This window comes from Physcomitrium patens, chromosome 2 (assembly GCF_059467195.1).
Source record: "Physcomitrium patens ecotype Gransden chromosome 2, ASM5946719v1, whole genome shotgun sequence".
NCBI lineage: Eukaryota > Viridiplantae > Streptophyta > Bryopsida > Funariales > Funariaceae > Physcomitrium > Physcomitrium patens.
This window is the reverse complement of record NC_143411.1, coordinates 14966790-14990068: the sequence shown is the minus strand read 5'-3', so window position 1 is coordinate 14990068 and position 23279 is coordinate 14966790. Positions and strand designations below refer to the sequence as shown.

Genomic DNA, 23279 nt, shown 5'->3' with positions numbered 1-23279 from the left:
AAGTAGAAATCCATAAGATTGATATATCTAAACCATAATTAATAGATGTAAAAACTTTCATGGCATGCTGCAAAAAAAGGATCAATTTTTATTGTATATGCGACACCTATTATTGATGGAAAAAAGATTTTAAGTGGCATTTCAAGCCAATACTAAGATTATTAAGACATCTTTGAAAAAAAAATACAAATATTCTTTTAGAGCATCATCTTCATGATTATTCTATTGATCTTCAAAAACGGGCTTAACTATCATTTGGACCAATCTATAGCCTATCACAAAACAAGTTGGCTATAGTTAAAGAATATATTGATGAGAATTTGGCTAAAAACTTCATAAGCTATTTTAAATCTATAGCCGAGACTCTTATCTTATTTGTAAAGAAAAAAGACAAATCTCTATGGATGTATATGGACTATCAAGGACTCAATAAGATCACCATCAAAAATAGACACCTTCTATCCTTGTTTTTAGGACTTCTTAATCAATTGAATCAAAAAAAGATCTATATCAAAATAGATCTATGAGGAGCATATAATTTTATATATATTAAAAAAAGAGACAAATAAAAAATTGTATTTCAAACCATGTATAGGTAGTTCAAATATAATGTCATGACTTTTGGACTTACAAATGTACCAACTAATTTTTTAATATTTAATAAATGACATATTTTATAATTTTTTTGATAATTTTATTATCTATTATTTGGATGATATTTTGATTTATTCTAAAAATAGAAAAGAGTATAAATTTCATATTTGTCATATAGTACACAAACTAAAAGATAGAAGATTATATGTCAAGATGAAAAAGTGTATATTTCACATTACTCAAGTTGATTTCCTAGGATACATCATTTTAAACGATGGTCTTATAATAGATCCTAAAAAATTCATAACTATTATAGATTGGAAGATCCAAAAAATAATTAGAGATATATCATATTTTTTAGAATTTGCTAATTATTACTAGATCTTCATGAAGAACTTTTTCCAAGTTGCAGCTCTTCTTATATGCTTGACATGTAAAGACAAACTTGAGTAGAATAAAGAATTTGAAGCATTTTTTGAAGCCTTGAAGAAAACATTTTTTTTTGTAACAATCTTGTATTGTGTCAACTTTTCAAAGGTATTCTTCGTAAAAACAAACGCATTAGATTTTATTATAGATAATATTTTGTCATACAAGGGAGTATTATTTATGAAATTTTCAGCAACTAAGATTAATTATAAGATCCATGACAAAGAGCTTCTTACAATTACAGATTCATTTTAAGAATAATATTATATATAGAAAGTGCTTTTAGTCCAATCATTGTATATACAAATATCAAGAACCTTGAGTATTTCATGTCAATATATGTCTAAAATTTTTGCCAAGCCTATTGGAGCATGTCTTTATCAAGATTTTTTATTGATTCAAAAAATAATAAGATTTATTAAATGTCATTTTTAGATATTTTTATCTTATATTAAAAAAAAGACACATAATTTTTTATCAATAAAGAAAGATTTTCTTGAAGCAAAATTATTTTCATCTTTGAGTAATAAAATCAATATTGTTTGTTGATTCAATCTTTATCAAGCAAATTTAACGAAGTATGTTCTTTGATCTTCTTGTTTATGATATTAAGAATATATATATTTTTAAGTCTCATGATACTTTCAAGTTTGAGTTTAAAAATAATCTATTTTATTTTAGAGGATGATTATATATTTGAAAAGATGAATCACAATTATATATTCTTCAAGCTTATCATAACTTTCCAGCAGCCAAATATTTTGAATACAATAAGACTTTGGAGCTAATATCAATAGATTTTTGATAACCTTAAATATGGAAGGCAATTAAAGACTTTGTACAATCATTTGATATTTGTTTAAGATCAAAAACTCCTCATCATCAAACTTATTGACTTCTTTAGTCATTATATATTCCAAAATAATCACAATCTTCTATTTTTATGAATTTTATCAGAGATCTTTTAGTCTTAGGCTTATATGATTCTATATTTGTGACAGTAAATTATTTTACCAAGATAGCATATTTTGTACCATATATAAAATCTTTCACAAGTGAAAAAATGGCTAAGCTTTTTCTTAACAATATCTATTACTATCATAGATTACTCAAAGATATTATATTGGATAGAAGGACTCAATTTGTATCAAGATTTTAGAATTTTTTTTTCAATATTCTAAAGAAAGATATAAAACTCTCTTTGACTTTTCAGCTTCAAATTAATAGACAAATAGAATAGAAAAATTAAGTTTTGAAGCAAGATTTGAGGTATATCATCAATTATTATTAAAATGATTATATATATATATATATATATATATATATATATATTTTATTGGCAGAGTTTATATACAATAATTTGGTACATTTTTTTATTCAAAAAACATCTTTCTTTGCTAATTATGGTTACCATCTACAACTTGATATTTTTGACTTTTCAAAAATTAATAATCTTGTGGCAAAAAATTTGGAAAATTATTTATTAGAGCTATATGCAATAATAAATTCATAGTTAAAGAAGGTCAAGAACAACAAAAGACTATTATAGATGCCTATGACAAGAAATAATTACAATTCATTATAAGTGATAAGATATGGTTACTTCATCATAGTATTAAGAATAATCATCTTTGTGACAAAGAATCTTGTAAATGCAACAAAGAAGGTTGAGGCTTTTCATTGATAATATTTACTAAAATTAAATTGAAGAATAGTAAATCTTTATTATAAAAGAAATAAGATCTAAAAAAGATAGCATTTCAACTTCTATTTTTGTTTGTAACTTTTATATATTTATGACACTAAGGAGATAGAGAACCAACAATTAATAAATTCAATTCAAGAGCTATTATTTGATGACTTATCAGATGAGATATTATAATTATTACAACCTTCAAGGTGATGTAATCAAGATGAAGATCCTTAAGAACAACATATCCTTCTTCAAATAGATAATGAAATACAATGTGTTTTATGTTACAACTTTGGAAGAGATTCCTAATGTTTGGTGATTTTATTAGCTCTTGAATTGAATTGTTCTTGACAATATTTCAAATATTTTATTTGAAAGGAGTTACGAAGTCTTCAACAAAAATCAAATAACAAGGTGGTCTTTTTGTCCTAGTATAGGACACTATCGATGGTTGAGAAGACCTATCAACTGTTTTTTAAGAGAATATAGTTCAAAATATGTAGGAAATATAATTTTCCGCATCTTAGATTTTTTCAATACATAATAACCACTCCTCATGGAACTCATTCCTAGAAGGAGGGATAATGTTATAGACATACACATTTACTTTAATATTTATCTATATGATTAAATAGAAATAGGTAAAAGTAGAGTTATTTCATAATATTTTAAAAAAAGATTTTTAAAAGCTTCATAGATGTTACTTTAACTTTACATGTATTTGTAGTTGATTGGTACATTAGAAACTTGGTTAATAAGTTAGCCACATATTGATAGCTTACAGAACAAGCTAACTATGTGGTGCTCATATAGTAAACTTGTCTTACAAGTTAAGATATGTATCTTACAAAGTCAACACATTTTAGAGGTCTTATAGGACATCACTACATAACTCTTAGTTAACAGTATATATGAAGATAAGAGTGAAGCCTTCTTCATTCGTGTCAATGCCTTACTAGTCCTTAGACTTGTTTCAAGACTTTTTCTAGTGTTCTTGTCTTTAGTAATAGCCATTCTAGTTTAATACTATATCATCTTTGAATGATTTTCTAGTTATTTTGGGTAATATAAGAATGTATTAAGGATTTCTTTCTTTGAGATTCATATCCTTGATATAGAGACAATGATTAAGTTTACACCAAAATAAAGATTTTGATTTCTAATCCTTAAAATATTAATTAATTTATTTCATTTTATTTTATTTTTATTTTCAATCACAACATAATACACCAACTTTCTTTTCGTCTTTTACATAAAAAAAACCATGATCTCATGTTTTTTATACATAATATTTAGGACAAGTTCAAATTCCCTCATCTTAGTTGTAACAAAATAAAGGCAACTACTAAACCGAAAAAGGTTGGCAGCTAATGCCCTCAAATGCATATTGGAGAAGTATCCCTAAGTTTGTAAAGCCACAAAATCCTAAATGTTTGTATATTTTTTGTTTCTCTTTCTATGCACAGCATAAGGGAGGAGGGTTGTATATGTGGAGATAAATTGGGTGAGCTGGCAACAAGGATGAGGTAGTCATGCTTTCTATGCCTCTTCTCTCCTGTCTCGTGAGTACAACTCTTACTTACCCACACCCTTGATCCCCCTCTTCCAAGTGAATGAATGACAAATGCTGTAAGTGTTGCCCCCCCTCCCCCAAACTCTGTCTACTCTTTTCACTCTGCCATGCTGGCATGATGACCTGGCCCTCCACATAAGCCTGGTTGTGTGCAGAGAGCAGAGTGGCCATCAGAATCCCCCCCCCCCCCAATAAAGGCATGGAGAATTTAAGCCATTAGCATTGTTCCCAAGGAGAACATTAAGCCTCTTGCAAAGGATGTTGGAGGTGAGCTTCAAGATTTTCCTCCCACACAATGTGTGTTTATGTAAACTATTTGAGGTATGAGCCAAGTTGTTTCATGTTGGTTTTGCTAAAATAAACTGAAGACAAAGGATTCCATTTCCTGCAGAATTTTGAGTATGTGTTTCTTATTGTCATGAATTCTGTTGTGTAGCAATTCACTCTTCAAAATTTTCTTCTTTCCAGGTGCTTCAAAACTATTGAATTTTTTTGTATACAAGAGAAACTAAATAAATATATAAATTACATTAGATAAATCAATTCAGGTAATATGGATCATAGAAGCAGGTATATTGTACCAAAACTTCATGTCTGCACTACGTTCATGACAATGAAAGTGACGATGGTAATAATATTAAAAATATTCAATTCGTTTTTTCTACAATACATGTAAATTGATGCAAGATGTCAAAGGAATTTGGAATCAAAGTATTAATAACAATTTGATTCAGGTGTATGTATGTATGCATACACTTAGATAATTTCAAAATAAAAAAAGGAAGCCAAGAAAATGTGGATATGCTTCACATAATATTCAGGAAGAGTGTTTTTGAAGATAAAATGTTGTACTAAATGGTTACTCAGTAAAACAGCCAAAAAATATGTTTTTTCTATGAATTGCTAAAAGTTAAAGATTAATACAAATTAGTTATTGTTTTAAATGAAAGTGTTCATTTTATTGATTTGCACAACTCTAATCATATCAATTTCATGGCTTGGCATTAAACACAGCAATTTAATACAACTTCCATTGAAACTGGTATCACACTATTTCTTTGTGGTATCATGCACTAACTACAACAGCATGCTTTGGTAATGGTAAAATTTTAATTAACTTTAAAAATAATCTTAATAAATTGATTTTTTAGTGGTAACATAGTAACATACCCTCTGAAAAAATAACTTCTCATATCTTTTTAAAAATAAAAGTGAAAAATACGATGTTTAGAAATGATGTATTCAACTTTATATGACAAATATACAATCATGAGATCTTCTTTGAATATCACATGTATCAGGGGAAAACTTTTGAAATTTCAGACTCATTAGAAACTTAGGATTATTTATATTATTATTATTGAGACTTATATTATTATCATCATTATTAGCTCATTATATAAAAGTAATCTGAATATTTTGTGTAAATAAAAAAACCGTATTATACAGTATTTTGAAAAAAGTAGTGTATTGAGTTGATTGGCTAATTTATGCCCATAAATATGATATCAAAAGAGTTTGATGATGATAATTATTTTACAAACGATTTCATATTCATTTTTATACAAAATTAGTGGAAAATCTTACAAAAATAAAATTTAAACAATTCTTTTAGTAATTCATTTCTAGATTATTTATTCTCTGGTTCACTATTAACATAAGAGTGCACACGGGCTCTTAAACAGTATGCAAATACACTTCAAAAATGGAAAAAAAAACATATTTTTCCAAGTAGAGTTACACTATGAAAAATATTAATTTTACAGCATACTTATTTTTTGTTAGACATTAAAGCATATTCAATTTATTTCTAAGTATAAAACATATAAAAAACGAAATATTTGTCTTTTTTCATATATATATATATATATATATATATATAGCCTTTTTAATGTACATCAAATATATTGAATTGGATATTTGATGAGAACAATGCAATCAAACTATTTTGATTGTTGAATAGTATTTTAAATATATTCTTCTTATAAGAAATGTTTGTTGGAGGTTAAGAATATTTATTTTTATCTTCACATATACAAGATTTGGTTCATAAACCAGGTATAATTAAAATATTTCTTTATTAAGTAAATATAATTATAAAAACTAAATTATTAAATCTTTGTAATATTGGTACAAAAATCTAATAACATATTATCAACTAACACAAGGAAGATTTTTAGCATGATAAATTATACAATCATCCATGTGGCTCTTATTTTGTTTGATATTTTTTTAAATTTTTTTTATTTGAATCTATATATATATATATATATATATATATACACACACAAACATATATACATACACATATACACACATACATTATAATAAAAATTTAATCTCCTTGCAAGAAATTTTTTCAAAAGATTTTTGTACTAAAAGTATTATTATATTTATTGATATCTTTATTTATTATTCTTATGATTTATCTTAAATAATATATATATATATATACACTTTTATAGTCTTTTATAATTGGTTGTATAAGATAGTAGCCATTTCAATTATTTTCCAATTATCAAAATATTAATATATAATTACTTCATATTTTGAGCTATATTCAAGAATACAAGTGTTACAATTAATAACAATATTATTCATATAATTTAGGAAATTGCTAGATGAACACCTCCCCTTTACTGTATAGACACTTTGGATGTGATGACAACAATATATGACCACCATAAGTTTTTCAACAAGTTGGATGCTAATAAAGCTAAAAGGTATTTAAAAACATAAATGAAAAAAAAAAAAAAAACAATCTACACTACAAAAACATTAGCAATATGTCACGGACACAAAAATACAGACTCGAGATCTAACAAGAAGTTCAAGAAGAACTGGCAAGAACTAGATTAATCAGATGAATACAAGAACAATACCAGAGAGGTGAGCTAGAGCTCCAAGCGATGTGTTGTCGAGACTAAAGAACTCTTCAGCCTCGATTCCAATATATACTCTTATTTAGGAAGCTCTTCAAGCAACTTCTACCAACTAGGAAGCTTCTAGAAGGTTCTAGAAACTTGTCTCTAGAAGATTTTAAGGACTATGTCCCTAACATCTTCTACCAATTAGGAAGCTTCCTAAGCAATTTCCATCAACTAAGAAGCTTCTAGAAGGTTTCAGAGACTTGCTTCTAGAAGGTTTTAGAAACTTGTCTCTAGAAGATTCTAAGGACTATGTTCCTAACATCACCCCCTCGTTTAGCTTCGAGGTCTCTGATAAGCAATGTTGTTGTTAATCAGTACCAATGCAAAAAAATGAAGATATGTCGCATAACGTCTGTTATGAACTCCAATTGTTGTTTACAAGGCAAGTGATTCATTCGCCCTTGAAGCCAACGGTAGTGGCCCACGCCTTTGACTTCTGACCAAGCATGAACTTTCATATCCTCATTGTGAAATTGTCCTGCAAACATGCCTTTTGGCTGACCATCGTAAGCAGGCTCGAACTCAAATACAATCACCAATGATCGGTTACTCGGTATCCTCTGTCATCATCGTGGTGTAGGCAGTTCTTCATCTCGGGGTCGCCTTCGTGAGCTAGTTGGTTGAGATAATCTGACTGGCATAGTATCTATCTCTTGGCTATCCATATCAGAAGACCAAACTATGGCTATTGAAAAAATTCTACTTTATTTTGGAAAAAATAACTACATCAACTACGAATTTTGGTGGTGCTCTTCTCCTTTCTTATATTCTTGGGTGAACAAGCTTCAGAAGGAAGCTATCGTCGAACCGGCTTAGGTTTATGAGGATGTTGTTGATGAAACTCCTGTACCTTTTATGGCGCATTGGCGAGATTTTCAGTTGGTTCCTACGTTCGCTCATTAATGTCGTAGCGGCACCAATGAACAAGATACTCCAACTTGCCCCACCTTCGTCGTGAATCCAACACCTTTTCAACCTCATATTCCTTGTGGTTCTCGATCTCAATACTAGGTGGTGGACATTGCACTCTTCTAGGAAAAGACGACTCTCGATAAGGCTCCAACAAAGAAACATGAAAGACTGAATGTATCTTCATAGAAGCTGGTAATTCCAGACGGTACGCCATTGGATTGATTTGCTTCTGAATGATAAATGGTCCCAATCTTCGATAGTCCAACTTATCACATGGTTGCTTGGTCTTGATATTCTGTTGAAGAAGCCATGCTTTATCTCCAATTTTGAAAGTAGGTACTTGATTCCGAAATCTATCTATAGACGCCTTGTAGGATTCTTTAGCGGATTGTAATTGAAGCTTCAACATATTTTGAAGCTCTGATAGTTGTTTTGCAAATCCTTCAGCTGCTGGATTGTTATTTGTTGACGGACTCAATAAATCAAGCTTCGGATGATATCCATAGTTGGAAAAGAATGGTGTGTATTGAGTCGACGTATGGAGGGTGTTGTTATATGCAAACTCGGCTATCGGCAGATATGTGGTCCAATTGTCTTGCTGATAGTTGATGCTACATCATAAGTACTGTTCCAAGACTTGGTTCACCCATTTCGTTTGGCCGTCAATTTGAGGATGAAAAGCCAAAGAAAGCTTGATATTCACCTTCAGTATCTCAAAGAGAGATCTCCAAAACTTTGATACGAACTGGGTTCCTCGATCTGATACGATATCATCTGGTAGTCCATGATATCGATACACATTATCGAGAAAGAGCCTTGTTGTGACTTTACTGGATGATGTCTTCTTGCAAGGGACAAAGTGCGCCATCTTTGTAAGCCGATCTACCACGACAAAGATGCTATCAAATGAGTTCGATGATGGCAGGTCCGTGATGAAGTCCATGGAAACTGAAGACCATGGTGGACGTAGAATCGGTAATGGCTAAAGGAGTCGATAAGGGCAATGCCGAGGATTCTTAGATCTTGAACAAATGTTACAAGAGAGGACAAAATCTTTCACATCCTTCTCTATTTGAGGCCACCAAAAATCTCAAGAAATAAGCTCTAAGATCTTGTTGAATCCAAAATGTCCTACAGTTGGAAAATCGTGGCGAGATTGAAGAACTTAGAGTCGTGCTGGTCCTTTTGGGATATACAACCGTTCTTCAAAGTATAAAAGATCTCCTTCCACCTTGAACTTGTCGTCATTGGCACGTTGCTTGATATCAATGGCTACTGAATCTTCAATGGTCACGGCATGTACCTGATTCAGGAAGTCAACATCAATTGGCACAATAGTAGCGCAAAGCCGAAAATGTTCTTGCTTCAACAACGTTGTACATTATTGATCAAACGCTGCTTCTCCAGCCTTTGGTACAAGATACAATCTCCTCAATAAGACATCAGATAGTCCTTGCCGCTTTCCAAGTCAATAAGTAATAACAAAATCGAACCTAGATAGTGACATACTCCATCGAACTTGACATTGATTTAGAACTCGAGCTGACATGAAATATTCCAAATTCTTGTGATCTGTGTATACGATCATTGGATGTGCAACTCCTTCAAGAAAATGATGCCATTCTTGGAAAGAATCCACTATAGTAAGAAGTTCTTTATCGTGGATCTCATAATTGATTTCAGCAGCATAGAACTTTCGAGAATAGAATGCAACCGGATGGAGCTTCTTCTCTTCTCCCATTTGTGAAAGTATAGCTCCCAAAGCAAAATCCGAAGTATCAGTTTCTAAATAAAAGACCTTTGTAAAGTCTAGATGTACCAAGATTGGAGCCGTAGTAAATGCGGTCTTTAGGTCTTGAAACGCCTTCTCTGCTAGAGGTCCCCATTCTAGCTTATCCTCACATGTCAACCGAGTGAGAGGACCAGCAACTTGAGAGTAATTCTTGATGAAGATATGATAGAAGTTGGCAAAACCAAGAAAGCATTATACGTCTCTAATCGTCTTCGGAACCTCCCAAGATACGATTGCTTCCACCTTCTTGGGGTCCATCTTCAAGCCTTCCGTAGTCGCAACGAATCCCAAAAATTCCATCTCTATTTGGTGAAACAAACACTTCTCCAACTTGACATATAGTCCTCACTCACGTAGTTTCTCCAAGACCAAACGAACGTGCTTTTCATGCTCTTCCTCATTTTTGGAGAATATCAAAATAACATCCAAGTAGATGACAACAAAATCGTCAAGGTGCTTCCAAAAAATGTCATTCATCATATGTTGAAAGATCGTTGGAGCATTGATAAGACCAAAGGGCATGACATTATACTCAAAATGGCCATACCTTGTACGGAACGCTGTCTTCCACTCATCTCCTTCCTTGATTCGTATGAGGTTGTAAGCTCTCCTTAGATCAATTTTTGTAAAGATCCTGGCACGTCCAAGTTGTTCTAAGAGACCAGAAATCAAAGGTAACGGATAACGATTCTTCTTTGTTATCTTGTTGAGGCCTCGATAGTCCACGCACATCTGCAACGAGCCATCTTTCTTCTTCACAAATAAGATGAGTGCTCCAGCTGACGATTTTGAATGACAGATGAAGTTCTTGGCTAGATTCTCGTCGATGTACTTCTACAACTCCACCAATTCTGTCTGCGATAGATTGTAGATTCGGCCAAAAGGCGGTTGTGCTCCTTCTTGCAAGTCTATGGCACAATCATATGGTCAATGTTCCGGTAGCATGTCGGCATTCTTCTTTTGAAACACGTCTTTAAAATCCTTATATTGCTCAGGTATCCTTGTGTCAAGGACAAGAACTCGATGAAAGCTAAAGAGTAAGTGAGACTTTTCTCAAAAAGAAATAGGACAAAATAGAAATATGTATATTAAGAAAGAAACTGGAATGGCTATTGCCAAAATACAAGAAAACTAGAGACCCTTGAAACTAGACTAGAAGCAAGAAAGGAGTTGACAAGAGTGAAGAGGGCTTCACTCTTGCCTCTATATATACTATCTAACTACAAGCCACGTGGCGATGTTCTATAAGACCTCCAATATATGTTGACTTTCTAGGCCACATGCTTTTGCTTGCAAGGCAAGTTTTCTATGGATGGACCACGTAGTTAGCTTGTTCTTTAAGCTTCCAACATGTGTGGCACATGGCTAACTTGTTGACCAAGTTTCTAACCTAAAAGTCAACTATAGACTCCTATAAAGTCAAAGCAGCGTCTATGAAGCTTCTAAGAAGCTTCTCTAGAAGATATTACACAATTAACCTACTTTTATCTACTTTTACATACTTTTATCTATTCATATAGGTAATTATATGTATGTCCGTGACATTACCCCCCCTTCTAGGGACGAGTTCCACGAGGAGCGGTGATTATATATTGAGAAAATCTAATATGCGGCGAATTGTATTTGCTACATACTCTGATCTTTGTTCTCTTCGAAGATAGTTGATGGGTCCTCTTAGCCATCGATAGTGTCCCATTCCAGGGCGAGAAGACCACCCTGTTATTTGATCACTGTTGAGGCCTTCATAACTTCCTTCAAATAATACATTTGAAACACCATCAGGAGTCGTTCCTATTTCCAATAATATCACCAAACATCGAGAATCTCTTCCAAGGTCGTGATACCAAACGCGTTGTATCTCACCATCTATTCGAGGAAGAACATGTCGTTCTTGAGGGTCTTCATCTCGGTTGTGTCGTCTTGAAGGTTGTGACAATTGCAATGTCTCATCCGGTAAGTCAGCAAACGAAGGTTCTTGAGTTGAATCCGCTGGTTGTTGGCTCTCCATCTAATTAGCGTCACAAAATGCAAAGAAGATACAAATAAGGATAGGGTATTGAATGTTATCTTGCCTCAATCTTGTCTCTTTTATAAGAGAGGTTTTCATCTTGGTTTTGATGGATGTCGTTGATGAAAAACTTTGACTTTAGCTGATGCATTTGCTAGATTCCTGGATGGCTCCCATGTGCGCTCACTAATATCATATCCGCGCCAATGAACAAGATATTCCAGCTTATTTCGGCGCCGCCTTGAGTCTAATATCTCTTCCACCTCAAATTCTTCATTATTATCTACTTCTATAGGAGGCGGTGGCATTTGTCTTCTTCCTTGTATATCCACTGTCTTATATGATTCAAGAAGAGACACGTGGAATACAGGATGGATCTTCATTGACTCCGGTAGATGTAACCGATATGCAACTGGGTTGATCTGTTCAGAAACAGAAAAGGGACCAAGCCTACGATAGTCCAACTTGTCACAAGGTCGAGTAGTCTTGATATTGCGACGAAGTAGCCATACCTTATCACCCACGTTGAGTTGTGGTTGCTCTTTACGATATACATCTGCATTTATCTTTTGTCGTTCTTGAGCTTTCTTCAATTGCGCCTTCATTATTGCATGTAACTCTGACAATCGATTTGCCATATCTTCTGCTGCAGGATTATCAACTTTTGAAAAATCAAAAGTATCAAGTCGTGGATGATAGCCATAATTGGCAAAGAAAGGTGTTTGTTGCGTGGAGGAATGTACCGTATTATTATAAGCAAACTCTGCCAATGGCAGAAGGTTTGTCCAATCATCTTGTTGGTAGTTGATGGTACACCTTAAATACTGTTCCAAGACTTGGTTTACGCGCTCTGTTTGTCCATCAGTTTGAGGATGGAAAGCTGAAGATAGCTTTATGTCCACTTTTAAAATCTTGAAAAGAGTCCTCCAAAATCTCGACACAAATTGAGTTCCCCTATCCGATATGATATCTTTAGGTAATCCATGATAGCGATAGATATTATCAATGAAAAGCTTAGCTGTTTCTTCACCTGTGATAGATTTTGTACATGGCATAAAATGTGCCATCTTGGTGAAACGATCTACTATCACAAATATAGAATCATAAGATCTTGAGTTTGGAAGATCTGTGATGAAATCCATAGAAACAGAAGACCATGGTTGTTCTGGTATAGGTAATGGCTGAAGAAGTCCGTAAGGTCGATGTCGAGGAATTTTTGATCTTGAACAAATATCACATGATTGTACAAAGTCTTTGACTGACTTCCACATTTGTGGCCACCAAAAATCTCTTGATATGAGTTCCAGAGTCTTATTATATCCAAAGTGCCCTGCTGCTGGAAAGTCATGACGTGCTTGAAGAACACGCAAACGTGCTTTTCCTTCTGGAACATATAGGCGTCCTTCAAAATATAATAGATTATTCTTGAACTCGAACTTAGAAGAATCATGAGACTTGGAAGAATTATTCTCGATATCATGAACAAGAGGGTCTGAGGACATACTGGACTGGATTTGCTTGAGAAAAGTTGAATCAACAGTCAATGTTGATTTCACTGCTCGGAGATGAAATTGCTCCGGTTTCAAGAGGACCGTTCTTTGTTGCTCAAAAGCTGCATCTCCTTCTTTTGGTGCAAAATAAGAACATCTAGACAGGGCATCGGACAAACCTTGTTGTTTTCTTGGTCGATAAGTGATAATGAAGTCGAATCTTGACAAAGACATACTCCAACGAGCTTGACGACGATTCAACACGTGTGCTGACATGAAATACTCGAGGTTCTTGTGATCTGTATATACAGTGACTGGACTAGAAGCACCTTCTAGATAATGACGCCATTCTTGAAAAGAATCCACGATTGCAAGAAGTTCTTTATCGTGGATCTCATAATTGATCTCGGCTGCTGAGAATTTTCTTGAATGAAAAGCTATCGGATGAAGTTTGTCATCTGTTCCCATTTGTGATAAAACTGCACCCAAGGCAAAATCCGATGCGTCTGTTTCCATAAAAAATACCTTGGAAAAGTCAACACGATATAAGACTGGTGCAGAGACAAACGATGTCTTCAAGGCTTCAAATGCTGCTTCCGCTTCTTGATTCCATTGGAATTTATCTTTACTAGTCAAGCGTGTAAGTGGAGCTGCAACTCGTGAGAAGTCTTTGATGAAGATCCGATAGTAATTGGCAAATCCCAAGAAACATTGGACATCTCTTACAGTCTTTGGAATCTTCCAATCCATGATTGTTTGGACTTTCTTAGAATCCATCATAAGACCATCATTTGAAATGATGTATCCTAAAAAGTCAACTTGAGTAGTGTGAAATACACACTTTTCCATCTTGGCGTACAATCCTGCATCTCTAAGTTTTTGTAATACTTGACGAACATGTATTTCATGTTCTTCAACATTCTTAGAATAAATCAGGATATCGTCTAGGTAGCAGACGACAAAATTGTCTAAGAATTCACGAAATACATCATTCATGAGATGTTGAAAAGCAGCTGGTGCATTCGTGAGTCCAAAAGGCATGACATTATATTCAAAATGCCCGTACCTGGTTCGAAACGCAGTCTTCCATTCATCTCCTTCTTTGATCCGTACTAGATTATATGCTCCTCTTAGATCTATTTTTGTATAGATCTTAGCTTCATTTAACTGGTCAAGGAGTCCTGATATCAAAGGTAATGGATACCTGTTCTTGATTGTGATCTTGTTGAGTCCTCGATAGTCAACACACATTCGTAAAGATCCATCTTTTTTCTTTACGAATAAAATTGGAGCTCCTGCTGGAGATTTTGAATGGCGTATGAAATTCTTCGCTAAATTCTCGTCAATATATGTCTTGAGTTCAGCCAACTCATCTTGCGATAAACTGTAAATTGGTCCAAATGGTGGCTGAGTTCCTTCCTTGAGATCGATTGAACAATCGTATGGGCGATGCTTAGGAAGAATATCTGCATTCTTTTTCTCAAAAACGTCTTGATAATCCTGATATTGACTTGGAATGTCACTTGAAGTCTTTACGCTTTCAGAAATAGGTGCAGCATAAATAGCAAAAGTTGATCCTTCTTTTGCTGCGTGTATAAATGCTTTTGCACCTATAAGTGCGGGTTTTACTATACTAGACTCATGGTTTTTTACTTGATTAATAGAACTGTTACTAATCCTCTGAGGAAAATCAAGTTTACGAGAAATCCAATCTATTCGAGGATTATACTTTTCTAACCATGATAAGCCTAAAATTACTGGATTAGAGGGAGATCTAATTATATTAAAAATTACGCAACTACTATGACCATCTATTACTACATCTACAGGAAGTGTTTCGTGAGTTACATCTCCAGAAGACAACGGACGACCATCTATGACTTCTACGTGTACAGGTTTAGTTTTTTGTATTAATGATATTCTATGACATCTAGCAAATTCTTCATCTAAAAAACAAGATGAGGCTCTTGAATCTACCAAGGCAGAGGCTTTGTAATTATTAGGTCCTAAACGCACATCTATTATAAAACAAGGAGATGGTTCTGAGGAGAGGATAGGACCTTCATTAGAAGTTGTACAAGATTCCAGCCGCACGGTCCCTATTGTAGCTGGACGTATTCGTTTTCCGACATACTGTCTTCTTTGACAGCCGTACTCCTCATTTTGTAGTTACGTCGCTTCTTTGGACAATGTTGAGCAGTGTGCTTAGGTTCTCCACAATATAAGCACAATCCTTCTTGTCGACGACGAGACTTTTCTTGCTCAGTAAGAGGTTTGAAACGTACTGCATCAATTTGCATATCCTCTACTTCTGAAGGTATGTGTTGAGGAGACGTCGGTGTTGCCATTGAATTGTAGTAACGTTGAGGCCTACTTGTGCGACTCTCGGATCGAAATTCAAAAAGTCGATTGTCGCACTTCACAGCAAAGTCAATTGCTTGACTCAATGTTTGAGGATCAGGTAAATTAAGCATCAATTTCTTTACCTCATATTGTAATCCGTAGAGAAATTGACTCACAAGTGCGGCATCATCCCACTTGATATCAGTTGCAAGTTGTCAAAATTACGAAGCATATAATGTTACTGATCGATTGCCTTGTCGCAAAATATGGATCTTGTTGGTTGCAACACGAATTGCATCATGTTCTCCAAACATGGATCGAAACTCCGCCAAAAAAGCCTCCAGATTATCCAATATTGGATCTCGTCATTCAAGAAAAGATGAAAACCATGACAATGCTGAACCTGAAAGAAGTGTACCAATGAATCTAACTTGTGACCCTGGAGTTGGATAGCTCTGGGGTTGAAGTTCAATCACTAGTTGGTCCTGATTGATGAATCCTCGAAACTTGGATCTGGTACCATCAAACTTCTCGGGCAAGGCAACTCTCGGTTCTCTAACACTCGAAGGATGTTCCATTCTGGGAGAAGGGACATGGTTTGGTGCAGATGTTGAAGCAGCCCCAATCATCTCTATATCTTCACTTCCTACCATTCTTGTTGCTCCTTGTGGTGGTAAATTGAGTTGATGCATCGCAAGCATTAACTCCCTCAATTGTTCTTGCATCTGTGCCATTGCACTCTTCATTTCAACAAGCTCTGCCATAGTAGCACTTAGAAAAGAAAAGATGTCTAATAACGCTCAAAACAAATAGAAGAGAGGAATTGATAACAAAGAAAATACTAAGAACAATATCAGTTTAAAAGAGGGTAATCCGCAACTTCTAATGCGCTTATGTCTTATCAAGAAAAAGGGGTAATCCACTCTTAATCAAGAAAAGACAAAGCTCTGATATTGTAAGTGTACTCTTGTCAATCTGTCAAGGACAAGAACTCGATGAAAGCTAAAGAGTAAGTGAGACTTTTCTCAAAAAGAAATAGGACAAAATAGAAATATGTATATTAAGAAAGAAACTGGAATGGCTATTGCCAAAATACAAGAAAACTAGAGACCCTTGAAACTAGACTAGAAGCAAGAAAGGAGTTGACAAGAGTGAAGAGGGCTTCACTCTTGCCTCTATATATACTATCTAACTAGAAGCCACGTGGCGATGTTCTATATGACCTTCAATATATGTTGACTTTCTAGGCCACATGCCTTTGCTTGCAAGGCAAGTTTTCTATGGATGGACCACGTAGTTAGCTTGTTCTTTAAGCTTCCAACATGTGTGGCACATGGCTAACTTGTTGACCAAGTTTCTAACCTAAAAGTCAACTATAGACTCCTATAAAGTCAAAGCAGCGTCTATGAAGCTTCTAAGAAGCTTCTCTAGAAGATATTACACAATTAACCTACTTTTATCTACTTTTACATACTTTTATCTATTCATATAGGTAATTATATGTATGTCCGTGACACCTTGTTGTCGAGATCTTCTCTCCGATAGTTAGAGCCGCATAAATGTCAAACGGTGTGCCTTCCTTGGACGATCTTATAAACGCTCTTGCTCCAATGAATAAGGATTTCTCTATTCGGGGTTTTCTACTAGGCTTGCTCTTGGGTGGTTTTGTGGGAAAGGTCATCTTCCGCAACTTCCAATCTACAGATGGGTTATGCTTTTCTAACCAAGAAAGACTAAGAATAACAGGATTTGATGGGATTCTAATAATATTGAAAATAATATGATTACTATGGCCCTTAAACGTCACTTCTATAGGTTCTGATTCATGGGTGACACTATTAGACAATAAAGGTTGCCCATCTATGACCTCAAGGTGAACAAGTTTGGATTTTTGTACTAAAGGGATCTTATGACGCTTCGCAAATTCTTCATCTAAAAAACAAACAGATGCTCTTGAATCTAATAATGCTAAGGTTCTCAGTTTCTGAGGGCCAATAAACAAAGGGATTGTAAAGCAAAGGGCAGGTTGAGCGGAAAGAAAAGAACCTAGTTGTTGTTGCGATATTTCACTATTTAGCCGCACGGTTCCTATTGTGGCTGGGCATCCTCGTTTTCCTAAAGAAACACGCCCCTAGTCCTGACAATACGTCGATTTTACTTTTTAGGGCAGTTTCCAACTTTGTGGCCTTCTTCACCGCAATACAAACATAGACCATCCTCCATATGCCGCTTTTTTTCTTCTAGAGTAAGGGATTTGACACGTACCGCATCAATTTGCATGTCCTCTACCTCTGAATATGAATTCATGCTGCTTGCCGACATAGTTGGGATGTGGCGAACCATATGTTGTCTTGAACGTTGGTCTCGACGGCGTTGGAATAGGCGGTTATCGCACTTCACAACTTGGCTAATAGCTTCATTGAGCGTTTGCGGATCAGGAAGAGTTAATAGCAAATCCTTCACATCATCCCTTAAATCCCAATAGAATTGATTCATCAACGCTTCTTCGTCTCAATTGATGTCGCATGCTAATTGCCTGAAGTCCGATGCATGGACTGATGTAGAGCGCATTCCTTGTCGTAGTGACCAGATCTTTGTTGTAGCCCATCGAACCTTGTCGTGTTCACCAAATACTTCCGCAAATGCCTCCAAAAAGGTTTCAAAGTTGTTTAGTATGGACGATCATTTTTCAAACAAAGAAGCAAACCATGATAGAGCTTGCCCTGTAAGTAAGGTTCCAACAAGCCCAACACATGACTCCTCCATTGGATAGTATTTGGACTGTAAAACTGTTATCAACCTGATTTCGTTGACGAATCCTCAAAACTTGAAATGCGTACCATTGAACTTATCCGGAAGGCTAACTTGGGGCTCCTTATGTTGTAGAACCAGCGGTGCTTGTCAAACCTGAGGCAAAGTTGCTTCTCCAAGTGCAGAAGTTTGAGGCTGGTATAACCTAGATTGTGCCATACCAGATGCTCCATCATTATGAAGCCTTGCCACGACTCCTTCAATCTCTGCAGTTCTTTGTGATAACGTAGCAAGGGCATTCATGATAGCATCCAACTTGGACTCCGAACTTTTCGTCATACTAATGTCTTGGCCTCCGGCCATTCTAAGAGAAGGACAAAAATGACTCTACAAGAAGACAATATTGGTTTAAAGGAGGGTACTCTGCAACCTCTAAAATGCCTTAAGAGCTTCAAGAAAAGGGATAATCCACTCTCTCCAAGAAGAATAAGACTCTAATATTGTAACAAAAGAAGTATCAGTTTAGAGGAGGATAATCTGCAACCTCTAAAATGCTAATACACTTCTAAGCAGAGGGATAATCCACACTCTAATGAGGAAGAAACTAGCTCTGATATCTGAGGTGAGTGAAGTCTTGACAAACTGTCACGGACACAAAAACACAGACTCGAGATCTAACAAGAAGTTCAAGAAGAATTGGTAAGAATTAGATTAATCAGATGAATACAAGAACAACACCAGAGAGGTGAACTAGAGCTCCAAGAGATGTGTTGTTGAGACTGAAGAACTCTTCAGCCTCGATTCCAATATATACTCCTATTTAGGAAGCTCCTCAAACAACTTCTACCAACTAGGAAGCTTCTAGAAGGTTCTAGAGACTTGCTTCTAGGAGGTTCTAGAAACTTGTCTCTAAAAGGTTCTAAAGACTATGTCCCTAACATCTTCTACCAACTAGGAAGTTTCCCAAGTAATTTCCATCAACTAAGAAGCTTCTAGAAGATTCCAAAGACTTGCTTCTAGAAGGTTCTAGAAACTTGTCTCTAGAAGGTTCTAAGGACTATGTCCCTAATACAATATAAAAGCCAAACAAGATTAAAAAAAATAATCAAAGAAGGGTGTCTATATAGCAATTTTGCTACGTAGACACCCTCTTTTTACTATTTTTTTTTTTATTTCATTAGTTTTTGTTTTGCTTATATTTTTGTGTTGAGAGTTGTTGTTTTTTATTATTGTTTTTATACCTTTCAGTCTTATTAGTGTCTAGCTTATCGAAAAACTTGTAGCAATGGTATATTGTTGGTGTAGCATTGGGAGGTGTCAACATAGTAAAAAGGAGGTGTCCACCTAATGGTTTCCATAACTTAATGTTAAATATTTAAATTAAAGAGGATTCAAAATTATTTGTGTTGGTTTTATTTTATAAGCTTTAATGTATTGATTTATAAATTTTAAAATTATCTATACTAAGATTAATGTTTTTTCTGTAATTTTAACATTACATAACTTTAGAATAAAAGATCCACTACAAAATGTGTTTTATTTATCTATTATTAATTAATATATATTAAAAATTTCATACCTCAATCAAAGATTTGCTACAACTAAAATTATTATATTCCAAAATATAATGTTTTAAGAATGTATAGATTAGCTGATCAACAACCAATAGATGTAAGCAAAATTGCCACCCCACAAACAATGGTCACTACAATCTATTATAGAAAACTAAACCACACAAACATGAGAACTGTAAGCAACATGTAAGTTTTGCCACAAAAAACGAAAACTTGGTAAAATTCTAATCAATAATGACCATCGCCAGCATTAATACCTCCAATAACAAGTTTTCATAAAACCTATTTTTTACTACAAAAGGACGAAGTAAACCGGATGGAGCCCATGCCCCTACAATGCTATAAGACGAATTCTCCTCCAAATAAGTAAATCTTCCTCCTTTCCTATTATCAAGCTACATTCTCCAATTGACTTCTCTTTTCTCTACAAAATACAAAATAAAAAATAAATAAAATCTATCCTGACGCTGCCATTCGGTGAGTACCATGAAAGCATGACAGTCCGTCAGCGGTGCTCGAGTGAACGATCAGATAAACTTTTGTGTGTGCACGAACTCGATCATCCCTGCAACCAACGTTCTCTCTGTGTGAGCTTGAAGAACCGTAACTCCACCAGCACTCTGAAACGCAGGTGCCAAGGCCTACAGAGAGGAGAAACAACTCCACTCCCCGAAGCTACCCCACAGTTGATGCTGACTTACGTCTAGAAACAGAAAAGCGAACCATGGGCAGAAGTGAATCCAATTGTGACTTGAGAACACCACCTGCAGCCTTGAGAAATGGGCAACCTAGACAACCACCTCACGGGCAACATGTGTGGCGATGATATCTAGACCAGCAATTACAACAAAGTCGAATCATGGGCTGTAAGACATCGATCTCCTCAGTCGAGCATAATGCTGAACGTGGGAATTCGGATAGGAGAGGAGAGAGTTGGGAAGTATCCCAAAAGATTTGAAGGTGTGGGGTGTCCTAAATACGTTGTTGCAGCATTTCGATGCTGAAGACACTATTAAACGAAGGATCATGAATGTTGCGCTTTTAACAGAGATTTCGCATCACAGCACCCCTGCATAGAAGGAGGGTCCGGGTCTGAAACGAAAAATAAAAATCTATTAGCTGGTGAATATAACAATAAGAGCCACACGCACGTCCCCACCACATGTTCAAAACCTTGAAAGACTTGTGCATAAGATCTTCCGATTGGAGCTAATGACAGGTTCTGCTGCCCGAAATTCAATGAAAAGCAGAGTGTGACTATGAACTTACCCTAGACTGAATAGTGTCATAACATTGGCTATGAAGTACTGTATTGCTGAGAAATAAGGATAATACATGTGCGCACTGAAATAACGCGGTCACGGTTCAAAAAAGACACAGCTCATCAATAGACGCAGTATCTACAACGGTGAAAGCAGCACAATCTCTTTAAAAGACCGGCAGATAAGTAACGCTAGAAAATTCTGTTAGAACTTTATTCCAAGGCTACCATATGATGTTGGATTAACTCACAAACATTTCAATGGTGGAAATAGATCATCTGAAGTTCCTACTATTTGGATACTAAGAAAATTCAGTCAACTAATATGCAAAATCTGTTCCTTCAACCTCAGAAACGAGGAAATCAACGTAAGTTCGCACTCTAAGGGCAACAAAGTACAAAAGTTGATTCACGGAATAATTCTGAAGTATCAACATCCCTACAGTATGCACTCGATCCCGAGATCAATGCACTTCATAAAATAGCTCAAACTGAATTTCACGTAGTAAATATTGCCACATTCAAATCAGACAAGGTAATCCTTGCAAAATGAGACACTCTCCTTTACAGCATGGGATCGAGCTATGTGAACCATATGAATGCATGTTAAGCTTATTTTGATACACAGCACTTAATTACATGCATACACCAAAACCTTGAGATACTCAAGGTCCAGCATTGCAAAAAACCACGTTCATTTCTCACATCGCTAACACAAATTCATCGGAACCCTTCATCGCACTGCATGATTGGCCATCAAACAACCAAATTAGGTGCAGCCGTGCGTATCGCAGTACAAAGCCAGACGACGAGTAGTTCAAAAGTAACCCAACCTGATAGCACACTGACTACGTACCAGAATCGATCACCTCAAGATAGATTGCAGAAACCAAGAGGCGGAAATTAGCCGGGAGGCCACTTCATCTGGCGGCCTCCGATGAGGTGCAGATGAATATGATACACCGACTGGCAGCCATCCGGGCCATCGTTGACAACAAGACGGAATCCTTTGTCCAGCTTCTCCTGGCGAGCGACCTTGGCAGCCGTCACCATAAGGTGACCGAGAATCTTCTCGTGACGGTCCTCTGCCTTGGAAAGCTGAGTGAGACCGTCGCGATCCTTGGGAATGAGGATAATGTGCACGGGACCTTGCGGTGATACGTCACGGAATGCGAGCACATCGTCATCCTCATAGACGATTTTGGAAGGAATCTCCTTCGAAATAATCTTGTCGAAGATGGTAAGTTCACCGGCCTCAGCTTTCTGTTTCGCGTGGTGAGCTGCAGCCGCCCGCGCTGCAGCTTCCTCGTCCGCCATGGGGGAAGCCTGCAACTGAGCCTGCAAGAGTGACAAACGACGCGAGGAATCTCCACCCGCCAGCAGAACTACGACAATTGGAGCATGGACAAAGACGGTGCGAGGACAACAACGACCTTCGCTGCGTTTGCTTAGTCTTATTTAGGGCTTCTTCTTCGCTCATTCAGCATCTGCTTTGCTCTGCTCTAGGGTTTAGGGTCCACGGTGCTTGCTGACTATACCGAGATCGGGTTGTTCCATCACCCGCGTGCCACGTCACTGGCATGGCACTTGGAATGCGAGGGATGCACGTTTTTTCAAGATGTGGTAAAATATATAAAAACATGTTCTTGCAATATATTGTTTATCCTATTAATTTTGACTCGACAAGAGCAGAAGAGAAAGCGTGTTCTAAATTAAGACATTTTGTTTAGGATTCTGACACAATTCACAAAAATAATCAATTTTTTGTATCATTCAACCATGTTACTTTTCTTTTCCTCCTTAATAAAATTTAAAATGTTTGTAGCTATTGATTTATTTCTCGAATTTTGAGGGTGATTATGAAAAGAATAAAATAATAAATAATAATAAAAACATGTGTAATGAAGTACATTCAATTATAAATATATA

General features: G+C 35.5%; 1 protein-coding gene across 1 annotated transcript; it reads right to left on the bottom strand.

Moving 5' to 3' along the window:
* Nucleotides 1-21933: 21933 nt before the first annotated feature.
* On the bottom strand, nucleotides 21934-22768 carry LOC112279173 (14 kDa zinc-binding protein). The gene has a single exon (XM_090247605.1). It carries the CDS (start codon nucleotides 22665-22667, stop codon nucleotides 22254-22256), a length of 414 nt encoding a protein of 137 aa, XP_090103731.1. The 5' UTR covers nucleotides 22668-22768; the 3' UTR covers nucleotides 21934-22253.
* Between the last annotated feature and the right edge of the window lie 511 nt (nucleotides 22769-23279).

Coding starts and splice junctions, on each gene's coding strand:
- LOC112279173 (XM_090247605.1), bottom strand. CDS start 22,667: ATGGCGGACGAGGAAGCTGCAGCGCGGGCGGCTGCAGCTCACCACGCG.